Source organism: Thunnus thynnus, chromosome 12, assembly GCF_963924715.1.
Source record: "Thunnus thynnus chromosome 12, fThuThy2.1, whole genome shotgun sequence".
In the NCBI taxonomy this organism is placed as follows: domain Eukaryota; kingdom Metazoa; phylum Chordata; class Actinopteri; order Scombriformes; family Scombridae; genus Thunnus; species Thunnus thynnus.
Genome location: NC_089528.1, coordinates 5918383 through 5939670, shown reverse-complemented (window position 1 = coordinate 5939670; position 21288 = coordinate 5918383). Strand labels below are relative to the sequence as shown.

At 39.4% G+C, this 21288-nt stretch overlaps 1 protein-coding gene across 3 annotated transcripts in view; it reads right to left on the bottom strand.

Annotated features, from left to right (window-relative positions):
• The window catches only part of astn1 (astrotactin 1), a 394147-nt gene that overhangs the window by 16798 nt on the left and 356061 nt on the right, over positions 1-21288 (bottom strand). For all 3 annotated transcript variants that reach the window (XM_067604965.1, XM_067604966.1, XM_067604967.1), the window contains 2 exons: positions 5075-5210; positions 780-880 (listed from right to left, as the gene is read on the bottom strand). In XM_067604965.1, coding sequence (XP_067461066.1) covers positions 780-880; positions 5075-5210 — 237 coding nt within the window. The remainder of the gene's footprint in view (positions 1-779; positions 881-5074; positions 5211-21288) is intronic.

Sequence of the window (21288 nt, the reverse complement as noted above, 5' to 3'; positions counted from 1 at the left end):
AAAATTAATAAATCATTAATATTTCCCTCTAAAATACAAAGTGGTTGGAGAAGCTTTTCATGGCTTGTCAGGTTAGGAATTTATCCACCTGTTCTGCATGATGATGCCAATAAAGTCTGTTCAAAACAGAGCCAGTACACTAGAAGTATTGTATTTCACACCATTCATGTGTTTCCAGGCATTCAAATCAACAGCATAAGCCCAGTGGTATCACACTTCACTGGCTGGCGCATTTTTGCAATGGCTGATTCAAATCAGCAGCAGGCTGAATTTTTGAACCACGTGGATTAACATATTTTATAGTCAATATCCTCGTCGAACTGTAGAGCACAGTGTCCAATACCAGTCCTGATGCAGACATGAAAGCTTTCTATATGTGACTCTTTGACTCACTCTATGAACTGATCTGAACATTTGTTTTCTGAGGTCAAGTTTTACAAATTGCAAACACAAAAAGATGTTTGTTCTGTCAATCAGCTGTAGCTACATTATATTTGGTTACTAGAAGAGAAGAGAAGAAGATGAACCTCACACGTTTTCCCTTGAATACAACATCTCTGACTGACTATTAATCCTTTAAACCACTTAACAAACCCATATTAAAGTACACAAAGCCTTTACATTAAATGTGACACAATTTAAATGCTTTTATTTTAGTAGCACTATCACCTTCAGCATGTGTACAGTGTTGGAAAATGAAACTCATCTCTGTAAGCCACCTGTGATCAGCCTGAAAGATGATTCATCTTTCTGCCTTCAGTCTGTGTCTCTTTCCTCACCTTGTGCTTTGACGTCATCCACAGTTGGACACGGAGTTTTGATGGTGACCTCACTTGGACTGGAGCGGCGTCCTGTGTTGTCTACTGCCCACAGCCGGAACCTACACACACACACACACACACGCACACACACACATACATACATACATACATACATACATACATACATACATACACACAATAATATTAACAATAATATTAACAATACAGTATCTGCTGTTGATTGTGAGTGATAAACTGTTTTCACAATCAAGAACATTCTACAAAACTTAACCCTGTCGTGTGGGTCTTCAGCAATGAAGTGTGATGAATCTGCTGTACCAACATCATATCAGCAGCACCAACAATGTCTCAGCTGGCAGCTGCTGCATTTCCTGCAGCTGGTAATTCAATTAGACGACTCCCCTTGGAGATGAGAGCCTGCATTATCAATACAGAACTTCCACTGGTGCCAGACTGACAATAAACACTTCTTCACAGGGCTAATAAGCCATCATTTATCTGAATTAATATCTCCACCTAGTGGCCAAAACACATACTTCATCCACCTGCAGCATCAAAGCATGTAGTAGCCACACAGAATAGAAAAAATATGAAATATCATGAGATTTTATTCAAGTTGCATTTACAGATAAAAAGGCCAGGAAATGAATTATTAGGACATTGCCTGCAGACATCTTGACAATCAGAATACTAATGACAAAATCTATGGAAAAAATGCAGACTTCAGTGATAATAGAAACTTGACAGAACTTGAGCAACAGACTTTACAACATTTAAATCTTTCCCATGTCTCCAAAGACTGAACTTTTGATGCAGCTGCAGAGTATGTTTCTTCTGTGTCATGCTTACATAATAGCATGTAAGGGCTCTGTCTGTATAGAAAATATAAGGAGTGTGCAGCAGAGACGAGGCCTCAGCTCAGAGAGATGAATGAGCTGCCAGACAGGATAGAGAGCGCAGGAGCCCCGCTGATGCTGGGATTAAAAGGGCATGTGTAACTGCTCACTCAGCCTAAATACACGAAAACTGTTTGAAGAGGCTTCGTCCTTGGGCCTCTTACCCTTTTTTTATCCTCTTTTGTTTCATTCTCTCTCTCTCCTTTCCTAGCAGTTGATCTTTGTCTCACTCTTTCCTTCTTTTCTCTCTCTGCCCCAAACTTTGCTTCTCCAGCTCTCTTTTCAACCCCTCTTCGTTTCTTCCTCTCCACCTTGCTCTTCCTCTCTGAGATGTGCGTGTGGTTTCCCTTCTGGCAGGCTGTCTGTGAGATAAGTGTCAGCATGTGTAGAGAGCATCCGGTGTGTGTGTGTGTGTGTATATATGTGCGTACAGAGAAAATCTCAGTCACTACATCACAAACTCCTACAATTTAAATGCAACATGGAATAAATCATCTTTTTACTATTAGCATATACAACCATCTGCTGATAGATCCATACTGTTACCCAGATTCTAATTCTACTTGATAACCCTTAATATTAGGTCAAAGACTTACTTCAGCTATAACCCTAACTCTAACCCCTCACTCTGAAATTACCCAGAATTAACTTGGTCAAAATAAGGATCAGTGCCACACCCCACACATTTAGTCAGTGGTTAGTAAACTATGTAAAAACTTCACTTGGAAATGAACTCAATGTTTCCCTAAGAACTATAAATACATGTGGAAAGATATTGTGGTCATGAACTTCTAACTTAAACTCTATTTGACCTACTATATTTGACTACTCTTTGGCTCACTAGAGGCAAATACCGCAAAATCAATCAGGAGAAATATTTAAAGTGGACCTATTGCTTTTCCTTATTTTCAGTCATATATATATAATGTTACAATGTCAGATGTTCATATTAAACCTGGCCAAATTGTCAAATAATGAGGTAAACGTCTGTAGAAGTAATCCCTGTTGGTAAAAAGCACTGGCTTCAGACTGCTCTGAACGCTCGGTTTCCAACGTTTTTTTCTACTTTAGCCTGAGTCAATGTCGGCTGGTGACGGATTTCTTTATATGGTCATCTGCTTCACACGCAGCGTGTCAGATCACTGCTCTGCTCCACTAACATTATGGCATTTTTCCATTGTTTTGGGGGTAGTCATGCCGTGCCATGACTCGAGTCGAGCTGCCACACTGTGAGTGTTTTTCCATTACACAGCAGGGCAAAGTAAAATAAGTTGTTTAATTGTCGGAGGTGTGCTGGTCATCTGCAGCTCTTCATCAAACATCATCATCATTGTGGCTGTTTCTGCTTGTACTATACCTCCCTGCATTATTTCTAACTGATCTGCAGAGCAAAGAGCTCCAAATATCTCCATATGTTGTTATGTTGAACACTTTTTAGCACTGCTAACGAAGCTCTGCTTATTTGGCGAGGAACACATTTAACTTCATGTAAATTCTTCACAATAAAAGTCTCCCATTTTTTTCTTTTCATATCATTTAAAAGCTTTTAATATGAGGCAGTAAAGCAGGAAATGTTGGGTTTGCATCAGCAGTAACTTAACATGTCTTGGACATAAGTGCCCCTTGGCAGGCTTCCAGAAAGCTGACCGATCAGAACAGAGAGGGAGAGGAAGGGGGCCTTAAAGAGACAGAGACTGAACTGAGGGGCTGCATAAAGGGCCAGTATAAGATAAATAAGGAGTTTTTTGAACTGTGAATCATAGAAAGCTACTCTAGTGGAGTCCCAGAATATAATTATAGAACTGGAAATGAGCATAACAGGTCTCCTTTAATTACTCTACAGTAACTAAGGATTTTGTAGATTGTAGGATAAACACAACACACAAGTGTTTTTGTTGACACAAAAAGCAAAGTTTATAGTGTGCTAAGACACATTAAAGTCACTTGGTGAAGGAGTTGAAATATTCTAAACTGTGGCGCCCCTTAGTGGTAATATATAAAATACATTGTGGCAGGCAGCGATACACGCCACTTATGACATCAGAATTATTTGAAAGTTGCTCTTATCACATAACATAAATCACATAGTGGCTTTAATTCAAATGAGCAATAGCCATTCAATGCATTTATATTCAGCAATTATCTCTCTATAGCAGTTTTTATTGATAGTGGCAGAGTCCGCCATTCCTGTGTTGGATTCAGATCACCTACCTAAGCATGAGGGATTCACAGGGAAATGATCCATTCATGTAATCCAGTGCATATAATAACAACCTCACTATTCACTCTCTTTACACCGTGTCAGAGCGAATGGAACATCCTTCTGCTGCTGCTTCATATAAAATCCATTCAAAAACACTTTAATTGTATAGCAGCCAAAGGAAATACAATGTATTTGACATTGTGTCTTCATTCTTTATTAAAACAGCATGAGTTGGTTTGGCTGTCTTGTAAACAGATACAACAGCTGCACTTTCTGACAAAGTAGCTGCTCAACACAGAAGCAAACCAGGAAGCACATACACTTTTTTGGCATATGTGCTGTTGAGCAATTTCCATTCAAATGAATTGTTGCCATCTTCTGGAGTCTGGTATCCAGTTCTTATAATACATCCTTGCTCCACACACAAATACTCAGTGTGCAGGTTGCTAGCTAGCTACAGATGAAATCTGTACAGTGTGTACATTTGCTAGTTGGGCCTAATAAATACAGCAAAGACTATAGCTCTAAGTGTGGAAGCTAACTGCTTGTTAAATGACAAAGTCTCTGTTTGTATTCCTCATATGTTAAATACACCAATGTATAATTAAGACACTTTGGAGATGTTGGAAGACACTTTTGATGGAGCTGGGCGAGCTATTTCCCACTGCCTCCTGTGTGCACAGAAATTAGTCACTTTGTATACTGCTAGCTACAGCTAATAAACCTTTGCAGTGTTCCATAATTGCATGTACTATGTACTACTAATCTTCATGCTGTTTTTGCAGTTGGTACATAGGAAATCAAGATAGCAAAGTTAGATGTCAGTGAAATTGCAACAACTCCTACTAAACTTTAGCCAAACGTTTTTCCAAAGTTAATTTTTTGTTTATTTTCTATGATCTTTCTGGAGCTGTCTAACCACATTCACAGTAATGCTAATCTTTTCCTGCTGTGAGTGGCTCCTCTATTTCCTTTGCATTGTGGGACAACAGTGTTTATCAACAGCACACTCAAAAGTGTTTTAATTATGCATGCTGACTTTTTTGAGAATTTTGTCCTTGAGAAACATAACATACTCAAAACCTGCTTAAAAGTAGTATGTATTATGGACTAAGATCTGGACTGGGTCCATTTAGTTTATATATGTTTGTTTATTTGACCTGTTCATGAGAGAAAAAAAGCGAGTAACTTACATGTACGTGGTGTCAGGCTCCAGACAGCGAATGATCATGCTGATGGAGGAGGACAGGAGGTTGGGGATGTCCCCTAACATCACACACGGAGACCTGGCCCCAGACAAGATGTCATCCACAAAGCTCAAAAGTGTTTCTGTGGCACAGAGAAAAAGACATTTCTGTTGAGATGGCATAATTCAACAAAGAATGTCACCCCAAAGTGATTAATGTACAATTTGAGAAAATGCTACATGAAATATTATAATGCATTTGCCTACTAGTGTGTTTTTTCTCTTTTTAAGTTTTACTTTGAGAGTACTGCTAAAATGTAGTAGATGGACTAGATGTAGATTTTCTGACTATTATTAAGATCACAATTTAAATCAAAACTCTTCAGCTGTCATTTGGACTTGACGACAGTATACACAAAGGTTGGGCAACTGTAAAACTTGTACATGATTTAGTGAATTCAAATGTGCATTTTTAAACTACTCTGAGATAAGATAAGGCCTCCTCCACTGGGCTAAATAAAGTATACTGCCCAGGCATATCCCTGTTATGTCTACTTTTGAAAGGGTAGATTAATGTAGGTTGACATTAGACATAGCACTGTGCTGCTTTGAAAACAGACATCTCAACAAAATGTGCAAGAGATGAACACTGCTATGCTTGACCACATCACACACTCTAAGTACAAATATGTACCCGTAAGGCCTATCCATGACAGTTAAAGGTCAGGTGCAGCACAGCAACAAACACAATAGATTTCCACTGCTGATGATGAAAAGTGAAGTTGACTTTTTCATAGTTAAAGATAAAGATATAAAAGATGTCAAATGTTCAGATATCAGAAGATTTTATTGACTGCATGATCAGATACAGGCATGTTCAGATAAATGATTTAGTCCTTTGGTGTCGAGGCATGACACAGTAGTGATCATGATTTATATCAAACCAGCTTAGAGAAAAAAAATCTGTTCTTACTCAGCCATTAACCTTCATTTATTTCAGAGACAGACAAAAAGAACAGCGAGTTCTGTGTCACACTGACACAGGTCTACACATATAGTCCATTCACAGTCTTCAACTGCTCTGTTGCAGCTGGATGTTTAGTACTTCATTCAAGGGCACCTTGACAGTAGATACTGTGGGAGAGTAGAGTTTTACACAGTCATTGTCCACCCCACTTTTTCCCAGCAGATTCAAAATGCTAAACCTTTTAGCTATGACTTTTGTCTCACCTCTACTGCGAGCTCTACCTCTCCCACCTTTTGCATAACCCTTGTGTGCAATGGTTTTTACACCTAAAAAAAAGTTTCGACGTCATCTACAGGGTAATAAAATGATCACACACTTTAAAACAGAGTCAAAATCTTAAAAAAGCAACAATAAAATCGAAGTGGGCTGAAACACTTGCGTAACACAAAATCACAAAATAATGAATGTGCAAATAAATGTGCAACATGATTGAAAAAAAGAATAATTGGGTATGTTTTTAACTACCTGCACTATCCACCGATAGAAAAAAGTTTGTAAAATAAATGAACTGAAATGAAATAAAATATATATTTTAAGACTATGATTATGTTTATAACAACATTAAACAACAACAAAAAAAAACTGCGGTAGATAAAACAGTTACAATCAGGAATAACACCTGATCACCTGAGCCTCCCACATGAGAGAGAAGCAACCCTGTGACCCCAACACCTCCACCTCCTCCTCCTCCCCCATCGCTTCATCTTCAGGGCTCCTTTCCTGCTGCCAAGCCTGGTGGTGACACATGCAGCTAGCTATGTTTTCCCAGCTGGCACTGCGTACGTCAAAAGGGCATTTGGCCACCGGGGTGTGTGTTTCACTGTAAAAGGGAAAAACCCTCTGCTTGAAAAAGCCAAGTCTCTGTGTGTGTATGTGTGTGTGCAAAGGTGTGTGAAGTGATGGGTGCTCTGAGGTGGTCATCTGTGACCCTCCTCTACACAAGCGATGCCTGTCTGTGTGTATTTTTACAATATGTGTATGTGTTTGTATCGATGTGTGTGAAGTGGTGGACACCCGAGGTGGTCATCTGCGCCTTTCTTCCACGAGAGCTTTGCCTGTGTGTGTGTATAAATACGTGTATGTGTGAATGATTGGTGCTCTCAGGTGGTCACCGATGTCTTCCCTGTCAACCCTGGCTTGTGTCACCAGCTGGTAAACAGCAGGCCAAGTGCCATGGAGTCATGGAGAGAGCGCAAGGATGAAAAAGGTGTGTAGCAGCTGTCAGAGAGAGGTGTTTACCCAATGTAGAGACTGACACGCGAGTGAAAGATATAAACAGTCCTGGAGATGTAAATGAAAAGTGACATTGTGAGGCTTTGCACCACTTAGCATATTAATTGCAAAGCCGGTTGGAATATCTGTCTGGCGTGTAAGGAGGCGTATAAAAAGGAAACAGTGTTTGAAACCTCACTGGAGAACGCAGTTTGGAAATATGTTGAGTTATTCTCTCAATATCTGAACAAGTTGAGCTCTAAATGGGAAATTGTGACCGACATCAATCTTCATATACAGTTATGGTCTGTCTAAGCATTGCAACATTAGCAATTCAGTTTAGATTTGTGGATTTATTAACTACTTACAAACTGGCCATGTTTACCACAACTGTCTCATACCGCAGGGTCTTTATGAGGTTAACAAAAACATACTTAAAGGGTCTAATAAAAACAGTTCAGTGTTACAGAATGTGACTTAGGTTAGATGTGCACTCATTTTTAACCATTCATGGCACAAATTCAATCTTTTTGTGGCTGGAGAAATAAGAGAAAACAGCATGGGAGCTATTTATTTTCCCTTTCAGCTTCAGTAGACGGCAAGAAAAACACAGGACAGAAGGGGTTAAACAATTTCCTGTACTTGCTTCTCTGTCACGCCTTGCTATAAGACCACTGATTCCAAGGGCAGGACATGTCGATTGGCCGCCTTTTTCTTCAGCTGTAGCCTCATGACCTAAGCAGCAGATCAGTGTGGCACATGTTTGAATAGCACTTTAATGAGTAAATAAGTATTAACACGTGCTTCTGAGCTGGCTAATCTGTTTTGCTTCTATACTGTTTCTTGAACTCAACAAGTCCTCCCACTTAAAGTGGAACTCCACTGAATTTACACATCAAAGGCTGTTTCCAGGTGTTTGAAAGTAGCCTACTACTGCATATGTATTAAAGTCTTTTGTGGCTCCAGAGGAAGACCTCAGTAGCCCTCACTCTGCTTGAGGCTAGTGGCTTGAGGCTACTAGCGGATAACATAACCACATCAAATTTGGTTTGAAAAGTAAAAATTACCTTTTAGGATTCAGAACAGATTAAACAACAAGATCTAACATGTCATTTAGTGAGTTTTAGAGGTTGTGGTAGGCAGATTATTATTTCTTTTTTTTTTTTTTTTACCATTGGACAGAACCAGGCTAGCTGTTTCCCCTTGCTTTCACTTTGAATGCTAAGCTAACTAGCTCCTGGCTGTAACTCTACATTTAATGGACAAACATGAAAGTGAGCTTTTCATCTAACTCTCTGCAGGAACACGAACAAGTGTATTTTCCTAAAATATCTAATTATTTCTTTAAGTTTAGGCAGTTGAAATGGATTTTGTTTAAGGTTAAAGGAGCAGTGTGTAAGATTAAGTGGCATCTAGCAGTGAGGTTGCAGATTAGAACCAACTGAATACCCCTCCCACTCCCCTTCCAAGCATGTAGGAGAACCTATGGTGGCTGTGAAACTTGAGAAAAACATTAAAGGCCCTCTCTAGAGCTAGTGTTTGGTTTGTCCATTCTGGGCTACTGTAGAAACATGGCAGTGCAACATGGTGGGCTCTGTGGAAGAAGACCCGCTCCCTATGTAGATATAAAGGGCTCATTCTAAGCTAATCAAAACACGAAGTGTCCATTCTGCTAGATGCCACGAAATTCTACAAACTGCACCTTTAAGAAAAGATGGTGGTCATGTTAAAAAGAAACCTCAAAAGAAAGGTCAGATGTGTGTAGATGAGGTACAGTGTTCTCCATTGTCAAGGTCAGACACTTTGTAAGCCCAGCCATCCACCCCAGCCTCCACCCTGAGAGAGCTATAGAACTGTCATGCTACTGTCACCTTGGCTTATGAGAATGTCAAAAGTGTAAGAAAGTGAAATTGTGGCTTACTACCAATTATCATAACCTATAGAAATATATGGCCAAAACTACAAAAAGAAGACCCAAGTTGTGATAAACAGGCACTTTAGAAAACCCCACTAGAATGTCTGTTATATTGCTCTCTTGAACCATATTGCATGTTTGGCTTCACCTCAATCACTGATGTCAAGGCACGTATTTTGCCTTTGGCAGTGTCAGATGGACTGTGATTAGAAAATTGTTAGCCAAGTACAGATGGGTGATCCATTCTCACATACTCATATTCTCACATCCCTGTTTGCTCTCACTCCCAAACCACCTTTTCTCACATGTTGAAAGTTGTGAAGTAGAAGGAGAAGACTGGCTCAAAACCGTTTGTTCGTGAACCCTTTAACAAGCCATTGCTCAAACCTAAGTCATAAGCTTATTAAAACACAGTGGAACACAGCACGGCTTTGCATGTCTGAAAATACCTTCGCACCCCTGGATCACCTTGAACTGTGGTGGACTGAGACACATTACATTATTCTGCAGGTTCAAGTGCTTCCATCCACGCTATCTGTCCAATCTTTGCTGTCAATCCCATCTATCCTGCCAGTCCCCTCTGTAAACCATCTGAAGCAGCAGAACTGCAGTGAGCAGCCCATTAAAAACAGTTTGAGGAACCCCGTAGTGCACTGTCATGACGAGAGGAATGCTTGATGTGGGTGGCCTGCTGGCCAAAGGAACAGAAAGTGCACCTAATTCGACTATAACAAATATCTCAGTCAAAGGAGACGTGTAACACTGTGTGCTGCCATGGCATTTATGGACATGACTCAACACCAGGGGAATAAAAAAAATTCATAGAAACAAAATGTTTCTCTAGTGCCGTTGATTGCTGACAGACAGCTAAAAAAATGAAATTGATTCTGGAAATGAATCAGAGCAATACTTCACCCTTGACGGCTGCTGACTTGGCCAGGTTGTGACTGTTATGATGAACTTGAAAATTCCTAAGAAAACACAATGTGAAGAATTCTAACCTTTTGGATTTCTACATATCACCCATTATTACCTGATTATTTCATCCATTGGCTTGATTGCAGAGCCATTTCATCATCATAAATCTCTGTCCAGGTTGCCCCTTCAGAGGGTTATTCTGTCGGCACATCTTCTGGATAGATGCATAAGCCTCCCTAAGGATGCTAAAACTTTAACAGAGTAGGATCTCCTTGATTTACTGTGAGCCACAGTACATAAAGAAAAGCCATTTTTCATCGTAGCATAGGGTTCCAACACAATTGTCAATCAACTTCTTTAAAGCCTCCACTGCTCAGTGTTTGGTGAGATAAATGTGAATGAGAAATAGTTCTTTTGTACATTGAACAGATCACAGATTGTGGCAAAACAGCGGCCGGATGACACTTTGAATCAAAAAAGGAAAATGAAGGGTTGATGATTTATCCTATCTTGGAAGTGACAACTGAACTATTGGCAAGAAAAAATGAGCACATTTTGAGTAGCTCAGAGTTTTCAAAACATATTGAAATGTATTTTCTCTCAGATGGTGTAACAGTCTGTACTCCCCACCATCTGAGGAACATGATCCAGCATTTCATTTCTACAGCACAGGCCAACCGGCTTATCCTAAGATGACATTAGTAGACTGTTAAAGGTTGAGTTGGGAAGTGTTGTACAACTATCTATTTAGCGAAATCAGTAAATCTGCCTGAGGCAGGAAATTCTGGCCTGATTACTCCTGTGTAGGCATCAAAGATTTTAGGTAGTCACTATTTGAGATACTGTGAATGTGGTAGTAAAAGTATGATATTGAAATTGGTTATTTGAAATGTATGACTATAGGCACGGATCTACTTGATTTTGTGCAGGTTGTCCAACCACAAACATAGTGGAAATAGATAAAACATCCATGAAATTCCACTTTCACACATACTAGACTAGAATTTCAGATTTTAAGGTTTCTATATGGAACAGCGATCAAAGGTACCCTGTGGATGTTTTGCCTTCTAGTGGCGCTATGGAGCAGTTTTTTTTATAAGTGGGTCCCCATTTTGTTGGTCTTGTGCATGAGGACACACATATACATGACAAGATACATATTCCTGCCAATGGTTTCACACTATTCCACTGATCTACAGGTGGTGGTAATGTGCCAAGAAATGCAACAAAGGCAGGGAAGAGGAAGACTGCAAGCTTGTAAACAATTCAAACGATTCAAACTTTTTAAAAAAAGCTGCAAATACTTTATGAGGAAGGAAATGGTTTTTTGTTTTGTTTTGGAGGGTAGCACTGAATGTAAAGATAGCTTTTGTTTGTTTACCAAAAAACTACATGGGGTACCTTTAACTTCTTTGGATTGGTTTGCCTCTGATAGGATATGGCTTATATTGTCATAGGGATGAGATATATTAAATAATACCAAATAATTATGTTAATTGTTACGTTATGCAAGGATTAAACACTGTGTGTCTGGTAGGTGTTTCCTGAAGTGTCCTTTTTTGAGTGTGAAAGTTCAGTCTTAACCTTTACAAATCTTAACCCAAGGTGCACTTGTTCACTTTTTACGGAGTGTTCAACCACATCTCCATGCATCAACTTCCCCATTTACGACCACCTGTTACCATGTGACCGAGGTTGCATTCTTGTTTACTTGAGTGAGTATAGTACCTCTATGATGGAGCAAATTCCCTCCGCTGAAGATGGGATGCAGTTGAAAGCTCCAGAAAAAATAGAAAGCAGACTCTTAAAGTTCAGATTTTGTAGTCAAACTGATGTAGAGTATTTTATGTTAGCAGATTTAACAAGAGTGGCTAGTTTTGAATAAATGTTGTCCACACTAAGTGTTTTACCACCTACACTGGGCACAAGATACCAAACATGACCAAAGGTAACACAAATCATCTTTTTAAATTTGGTCAAATAAAACAGAGTCTGTCTACAGCGGAAAATCTTGTCCTATGCAGAGCAATAATGTGGACACACCACACACATACACACACACCGCACACACACAGATTGTGGAGACCCGGTTTTAAGGGGAGGGGGGGCACACTCTGAGAAACTTGTCATTCAGCTGGAGTTGTTTACCCTCAGCATTCTTAAAGTCTGATTGGTTGGAAAAATCAAGGATTGCCAGGAGACTGATGTGAGTTATGGGATGTCTCACCTTTTGAAGTCGTGCCTGCTGTCGTCAGTTCAGTTGTGCAGGCCCAGACCCTTGGTGTGCATATGTGTGTGTGCGTGTGTGTGTGTGTGTGTTGACCCTTCCAGCCAATCCACTGCTGTTTTTTTCTGCTTCTTAATGGAAATGACAGGTGCTCTAAAGATGATAATGTTTTTACTGTGGATCAGACAACAGATAGTCCTATATGGAAACAAAAGAGGTAAAAGTATACTGAACTCACAAGCATCCATTTTTTCATATTCAGTGTATGCTTTATCATGCCGGGCATTTTGCAAAGAGACCACACCACTTCCAAAATAAGATGACAAAACCCTCCTTATCAGTCTTCATTTCACAACGCACTCATGTTGTGTGTTGATTTTTAGAAAATGTATACCAGCGGTTAAACATCTTGTGAAATAAGCTTATTTGCATCAGATACAAATCGGAGTATGGAACTTGAGTAAGGACATGTTTAACCTAGCTTAGCATTAAGACTGGAAGCGGGGGAAACACCTGGCTTTGCTCTGTCCAGAGTTGAAAAAAATCTAAAACTGACTAATTAACACATCGTATCTCATTTGTTTAAACTGTAGGTAGGTAGGCTACACGTTGGTAGGTGTTTTTGAAAGCTAGCTGTTTCAACTGCCTCAGCTCTTAAAGCTAAGCTCAGCTAACCACATCCTGACTCCAGCTGTGTACTTGACACAAAACAATGAGACTGATATCGATCCTTTCTTCTCACTTTGGGAAATAAAGCAAGTAAGCATTTCTCAAAATAGGGACTATTCCTTTGAGGAGATAATACAATAGGCATTTTTAAATAAAGGTCAGAATATAGATAGAGTTATGTGACAGTAGCTAAAACAAACTGCAAAGTTACCAATTAGCAACCTCAGAGACAAGAGGCTTCATTTATCCAAGTCAAAATGGGCTGTGTGATTTATATGGCATGTGAGGAGGCTTGGAAGCAATTTTGCATCACCCCAAACTACATTCACCACACTTTAAAAAACACACCAATATGTTTCTTTTCTTTTTAAAAAAAAACTTTTTCTTCTACTACAGTAGCACTGTCTTACAGCAAAGGCAGTCGTCCACTAACACAGAAGTCAGGTTTAGAGAGGCACATATCATGAACCTGATGAACTGAGAGGAGAGGGGCGGGAGGAAAACAAGAGCGGGGCACAGAGAGGGAGCGAGCAAATGGGAAGTTTACAGTACCGCAGCAATACACACACACACACACACACACACACAATTACGCTCAAACACACAGATGCTGCCTATAAAGGTAAACACTTGGGCTTAAATGTTCTCCTTTCTCCTTCCTATAACAGGTTTCACTATGGGCTGCCTGGGAATTCATCCACTTCAGTTAAAGCAGACAGCTTCCTTGTAACTAGCTGTAATTGGCAGCTACACACACACACACACACAATTGGCAGCTAAAACCTTAACATACCATCTGGACTTGGTTGTCTACCTTTCCATTGAATAAAAAGCAAAAGAAACCAGCAACATAACAACAACAGAACACTGACAAACCCCTAACTCTGTTTTCTTGGAACTTCAACACTGGACACAACCCCTACCAGACCATGATGACTGGCCACACAGAGAGGATTGTTTTTAACTTATGAGGAACAACATCCCATTGGATATGAAAGGGTAATTGACTAGGAGGAAGAAAGAGGAAGATGAGTAAGATGAGGATGAGGAGAACGGGGGGGGGCCTGAGGGTGTCATTTTACAAAAGTGACTTCGCGTGAAAGAAGGAGGAACGGCACTTATATCTACGTGCGCTTTCTCCCGGTTTCTGTTTGATATGTGCGCTGCAGAGCTTCCATTTGCGTCACGGCAGTATAATTCATTGAACATTACATCTTCAGAGAGGCGATAAATTGTTTTATAATTTGTGCGTCTGACCAAATTGATAGCAGTTGCCGTGAGAGCGCTTTGCACGCCAACCGTTAATTTTGCCAAATATGTCAATAAAAGAATGAAACACCTTGGACAAAAGCAGATACAGTCAATAACACACCAGCAGTGTTTGAGAAGGGTAAAGACTGCATGCACGTCATACCTTGTAAACAACTATACAGATAAAAAACAATGAAACAAAAAACATGTCCACATATAAGTGCTTTATGTGCGGTTTGTAAGATTTTGGCTTCTGTCAACATTTCTGCTTCATTTTATCTCTCTTACTTTCTTTCCCCTCACCATTTTTCTTTATCTGTCTTTCTCCTCTCAATTTGTCTCAATTGGACTCTCATATGGGCAATCCACACTGAAAGCATTTTTTAAGTGCTTCTGGAGTTCAGTTATCAGTTTTTCGTCTCACGCAACCAATGTGTTTCTACAAATGTGTCAGTTCACACCAACCTGTTCCAAGTGTATTTATTCCTTGCATGCTTAGTGAAGCAAAAATCCAATAGAAAGTCATTCAAAGCACGCAGATGTCCAACACTTGACCTTGTGAAATAAAAATCTACAATGATCGATCAAGGCCCACAGTTTCACTATGAACATTTTGGTTTCACTAAAACTTCAAAACAAGTCCTGTTGTTAACCCGGCCTGTACCCACACCTTTCAAACCAGAACTGATTAAACCTGGACCTGCTGGACCTGAACCTGATCAGAGGCTCTATTTTTGTTACTGTTAATATTATTTCTCCGTCAAGGACAAAATTATAGAATTATTTTAGCAAGGCTTTCTCACACAAGAAATAAGTAATACTGTAGTAAGTAATTACTGTTGTCAGAGTAACAGACCAACACAGAATATGACAGCCTGCCCACCAGCACACAATATATGGCATTATAACTTGTACTTGCGGTTTAGCCAAAGGTTTAGTAGCCATAAAGACACTACAGTCAACTACCAGCATGTAACAGCATCTAAAAATAATAAATTATCTGCCTTACTGGTTAGTAGATCAATTTGTTTTCGGAATATTGGCCCGATTCATTAGTTGTCAATCCCAGAGTCTTTCCCAGCTGAACTTGACAGTCACAACAAGATAATAATATTTCAACAATGGAATGGCCTTCTCTGAATCATTGGGGATTTTGAGAAGTTCACCCTTTAGCAAGTTTTTACTTTGTTTAATCGATTAGTGACCGCTAGCTTGCCAAGGTAATGTTAACTCTACAACACATGACACGCATCAAAGCCAATAACTGGTAGAGGGCCAGTTAGAGAAAGAGAGATCATTTTCTAATGAAATTACATTTGAGAATACTCATACCTGAGCCCAAAACTTTACACAAAAATACATCCCATCCCAAACTCAGGATGCTGAACTTATTGATCACAGGTAAGTTGTTACAGTAAGTGAAATCCAGGTTACCATCTTAATGTTTTGGAAAACTTTTCAGTCCATACCATGAGAAGCACACACACACTATTGTGATTGCTGCAGTAAACCAGTTCTCCATTTTTAACAAAATTAAACACTGACCATTTAAATGAAAAGCTTGCTAGTTGATAAAACAAGACTAGGTAGCACTGAGGCTGTACTTAGGCACAGTAGTGCTTTGAGCTAAATGCGGCAGCATGCTAACATGCTCACAATGACAATATTAATATGTTGATAGCAGATATTATATTTATGTTCACTATCTTAGTTTAGTGAGTTAGCATGCTAATATTTGCTAATTAAAACTAAACGCAAAGTACAGCTGAGGCTGATGGAAATATCATTTGTTTTTGAGATATTAAGTCATAAACCAACATATTGGACAAATTAAAATTTTGATCTGATGATGGCACTAGATAAAATGTCAGTGGATTTGGATAGTTTTTACAAATCATCATGTAAGGACTAATATGAATATGAATATCTGTCCAAAAATGTTGACAAGATATTTTACTCTAAACGAATGTAATGGACTGAAAAACATTGCCATCTCTAGATCTATGTTGCTGCTGTAGCTAAAAAAACTTTTTACATTATTGTTTATTATTTTAATATTATGTCCTTTATTGTCCAGGTATTGTATGAAACAACTAGCCTTGGCTCAACAGACATAATCCGATTCACCATTCATATTCAAGCAGCTTTCAGTCTGGATTAATGGTTGGGTTCTCAATTGGTTTTGAGGTTAAGCTTGTCATGGTGACCTTGACTGGACTAAGACACTAACTTTGCAATTAGGATTCTATTGCTTGAATTCATTCATACTGTAGCAAATAACACAAAAGGTAAATTCAAGCATACAAGCACAGTGCGCTCTGCTGTTCATTTGCATGTACTGTAGAGGTGGTTTTTTTTATAGGGCAACAGAGACGGTTATGTGTGGTATTTACAGGAAGAATAGCAAATCCACATGGAGAATGATATAAGCAGGGGTTTAGATGAATCAGACTGTGCTGAAACGCCATTAGTGAAGTGTTTTTCATTAATTCCACAAGCAAATGCCAGAGAGACTGATTTACCAGTGCAGTGTAGCCTTTGACATACCGTACATTTATCTTCCTCATGGTGATGCCCAAAGAGGCCCATCAGCTTTCCAGTGAACATTTCAGCCAAAGTAACCCTTTGTAATCGGCAGTTCAAAGCTACAGTCAAAAATTACATAGCTGATGGATGTGATAAAATAATATGGCACAAATAAAATGAATGTGAATAAAAGATGATTTTTGCTACTGACACAGTGAGCTCACTGACAGTTACCACCACAGTTTAAATAAATATTCCTGTTATATCTAATTAAGTATTTTTAACAGAAAACACATCCCATCATCTGTTTTGTCCTTGTGCTTTGGTCTTTTAAGTCCAACCCAAAGGAAACTGTGAATCTGGATAGCCTGACATTGTCAATGACCAGCAGAAGAAATAAATACAAAAAAGGAGTGTATGTGCGTATGTGTCTTTGTATGTATTAGGTCATTCCTTATCCGGATGCCCAGCAGACAGAGTGAGACACTGGCGGGAATGAATTCCTTAAAGATGAGGTGTTCTTTCTTTCACCTCAGGAAGACATTGAGCTCCTACAGATGAGATTTCAAATACGTCATCTATGGAAACACAAACAATCAAAATGATACAGTTAAGGGTCATTTATAAAACTCTTAAGAGTGTGATAAGGTACCATTGCCTCATACAGCAATATCACAACATCAGTGATCCTGGAAGGCTGCACCATATATATCCATGGGCGGCTCTCACCCAACTCTGACATCAGGGTCAGGAGAACAGGTGCCAAGCAGCCCAGGATGAGGAAGATGAAGAGGAGCTATTTATCAATCAACTTGTTGTTCTTGACGATGATGAGGAGGACAATGATAATGGTGAGGATAGTCATTTTGAGGAGGAGGATAGTGACAACCTGTAATTGCACTGTTTCATTTATAAAGGTAAGCTGCGATGATGTTAATATTTAGACAATATCCTATTTTTTGAGTTTGGATTTTGCTTGCAGCTGAATCTGATTGTTATTAGATATCTGACTGTGCTGTAAATAGGAATGGCTATTAATGTTTATATACGGAGTATTGTTTTTATGTTATATTTACCCTCTGGTACATGACTGGTCATACTTCACACAAGTTAAACTGATTTGTATTACCTATTTGTAGATTTACATGGCATTGATGATAAGTTAACTTTAAAGAATACACTTTTAGAAGGCAATTACTGGTACTGTTAGCCAGCTCTTCAAAATTTCAACGGCCTTGTAATATTGTAATCTACTGTTATACACTTTGTGTTAAGAGAATATATCCAACAAATGTACCCGGTATGTTTTACAGGGTTCAAACTGACACAATGGTGGCATTCTAAACCTTGATTCATTCATTCTGATCCATTTTGCTTTGTTGTCCTTTAATCCCATCTGGCTGTTGTTGCATATGGTATGCCTGCTAATGTTTCACAATAAAAGGCGGGAAATGGAGGGATTATGTTGCAGTTGAGGTAAATAAAGGTCCCAGCCACTATTTGAGGAAATATGGTAGTTTAGCCATGACCTTTACTAATTATCAAATCAACCTTTTCTCTATTTCTCTAGGGTTTAGCAAACATTTTTAAAATTTTAGCCCTGTCTCAAAATATTATCAGTAAATCAAGAAACCAAGATAAATACATAAGACAGGCCTTTAAGAAAATCAAATAAGGAGCCACATTAAAACAACAGTTTTGGTGCACACCCTATTTGTAGCAATGACATACAATAATTGAGCTATTTTAATATGACCTTACTTCTTTGGGGAAGAATGCAGCAATGTTGAATCTCTATTGAGAACTAGAGTGAACAATCTGTTAATGGCTGAAAGCATTTACATAGAAGATAGCTTAAAGTATATGAAGATATTTGAAAGTGTTATATGCAAATCATAATACACATATTGTGTAGCTCTGAGTAGATGAACACTAGATACAGATGAAGAACCCGGGAGTAAAATGTCCCATCATGTGATGTCATTAGAGGTCATTAAATGCTCCCGGCAACACTGTGTTGTCAGAGAGCAAGAGGTTCTGGTGGATCTCCCATGGCAAATTAGTGCCTGGAGAAAATTTCTGAGACAGGCCTGGGAAGGGTGCTTGAAGGGACTGAACCCTGGCTATGCAAACTGGATAGTGAAAAATGGGAAGTAATTTCTCTTTTGGGGAAAGCACATGTGCAGTTCAGACTTCATATTGTTCAGCATGCCTGTATTCACAGCACTGGTTCTGGACATCTTGATAGAAACCTAAATCTCCCTGAATTTGGATCTGTCCATGGTGAGAACCACCAGGTGGTGTGAGGATGTTCAACATTCCCTGAATATGAGAGGATCACCTGATGCAGAAAGGAAAGCTCTGACTCCAATCATATTCAGGATGAGTTCAGAGAACATAGCCTTCTTGGAATCCCTGGGAGGGGTCCTGGAGATGGCTCCAACTTGAGAATTCACAGGGAGACATCAATGCTCACGTTGGCAAAGCTGGATAAACTTGCAGTGTCTGGGATCTTAAAATGAAGTGGTATTTTGCTGATGCTGGCAGATAATTGAATAGCAGATTGCTGCAACGTCTGGAGATCTGCATACGTTGTATCAAGTTGATCCTGTAAGTGCTAATGTATGTCCTCTTACGATCACAACCTGTGCGCAGAAAAACACCAATTTCCTTCGCAGGGTGTCTGGGCTCACCCTTAGGGACAGAGTGAGACACATACATTAGGCAAGAGCGAGGAATAGAAGCACTGCACTTTTGCATTGAAAACCAGTTGAGGTGGTTCAGACATCTGCTCAGGATGTACCACAGATGCCTCCCAGTGGAGGTATTCTGGGTGCATCTTACTATGCGGAAATCTGAGGGTACACCCAGAACATGCTTAAAGGATTACATATCCATATCTTGTCTAGACTGAGAATGCCTAAGGGTTCACCAGGTGGACCTGGAATGTGGTTAGGTAAAGGGACCTCTGGGCTGCTGTTGCCTAATAAACTGTACCTGGAAAAGCATGGGAAGCATGGTTGAATGGGTGCTGGGGTTAAAATTTCGACTGTGTGTGGAAATTACACTTAATATGTTTGAAGGGACCGACTTCTGACTGCTCAAGTGGACAAAGTGCTGCGCTCACTGCAGTAAAGAGGAAGCAGGTGGGAAGGGTCAAGCAGTGGCAGCTCAGAGGAAGTGACTGGTGCTAAAAGAAAGCTCAGCCTGGTTTAGGTTTGGGGTGAAGCACAAACGTTCCGGTCACCCCCGTTGTCTGTATGTGTGATGTAGATAGGTGAGTAATGTGTTTATTGATTGGATTCCATGTTCCACTGACCCTTGAGCAAACCTTGCCCTTGCTGGGTGATCAAAGCTGTTACATCACTGGATTGCTCACAGTTCAGGGGATGTTTGTTTTCACAGCGAGACTGGTCCAGCTGAGTAGTGCCCTGACTTAAAGCAGACTTCCTATTCATGAAGCTTCCACACATCTGTTGGGGACTGTGCATATGCGTGTGTGTATGTGTGCGCTTACACTATGATCTCACCTTGTGTGCCTGAAGCTTGTTAAGGGAGTGATTACTGCACAAACAAGCTGTTGTCAGCTCCAGATCTTGCCGAATCCTGAATGCTATAATCATCAGCTGTATGTATGTAGACTTGTCTAACATTACATAATCACAAACACGAAAAAAATACACAAATGCAACTGTGCAGCTGTCAATGACTATATACTCTGTGTATAAACAACACAATTTTAAGGATGTTTTGTAGAAAACGTGGGGATATTCCGACATCTGTTTCTGATGAGTCTTCAGAGAAAGTAAAGGGCAGATATTTGCTCTTTTTTTTTGTATCTTTGTGTTTCTTCCACAGATGATCAGTAGTGTCTGTTCAGATCTTTTCCCGTAAATGGATGCTCTGTTTTCACAGTCCTTCTGGAATTTATCATGCAGCCCATTTGGGGATTAAATTCAGGGAAGAAATAATATTTCAGATATTAATGTAGCATCAAACAGTTTCCGAGAGCAGTGGCACTAGTGTGAAAACAAATGATTTATACTGAGTTAACATGCAAATTCTACTGCGAACAATTGGTTGATACTTGATGAGAAGATTAGACCTTTTTTCAGAATTGTAATATCAAAATTAGACATGTAGTTAGGAGGCTATACCAGCAAGAGCTGATGTGGGTGGCAGAGGAGTAGGAAAACATACACAGAGGTAAAAGGAAAAATGTAAGAGGAAAAAAAATTATAAAAACAGAAACTATGTCTGGATGTAGTACAACCACTATCTCCTCATCCATCGCATTTTCACAATTCCACATTCGGCCCTGATATTATAACATCATGCTCCTCTTACTGTCTGTGTTTAAAGAGCTTGGATATCAAAATTTTGAAAACTGGGGAGAGAGATGGGACAGATACTGTAAAAACAAAATTAAAAAAACCACTGAAACATAGATTCATTTGTCTTAAAGTTTAGAATGGC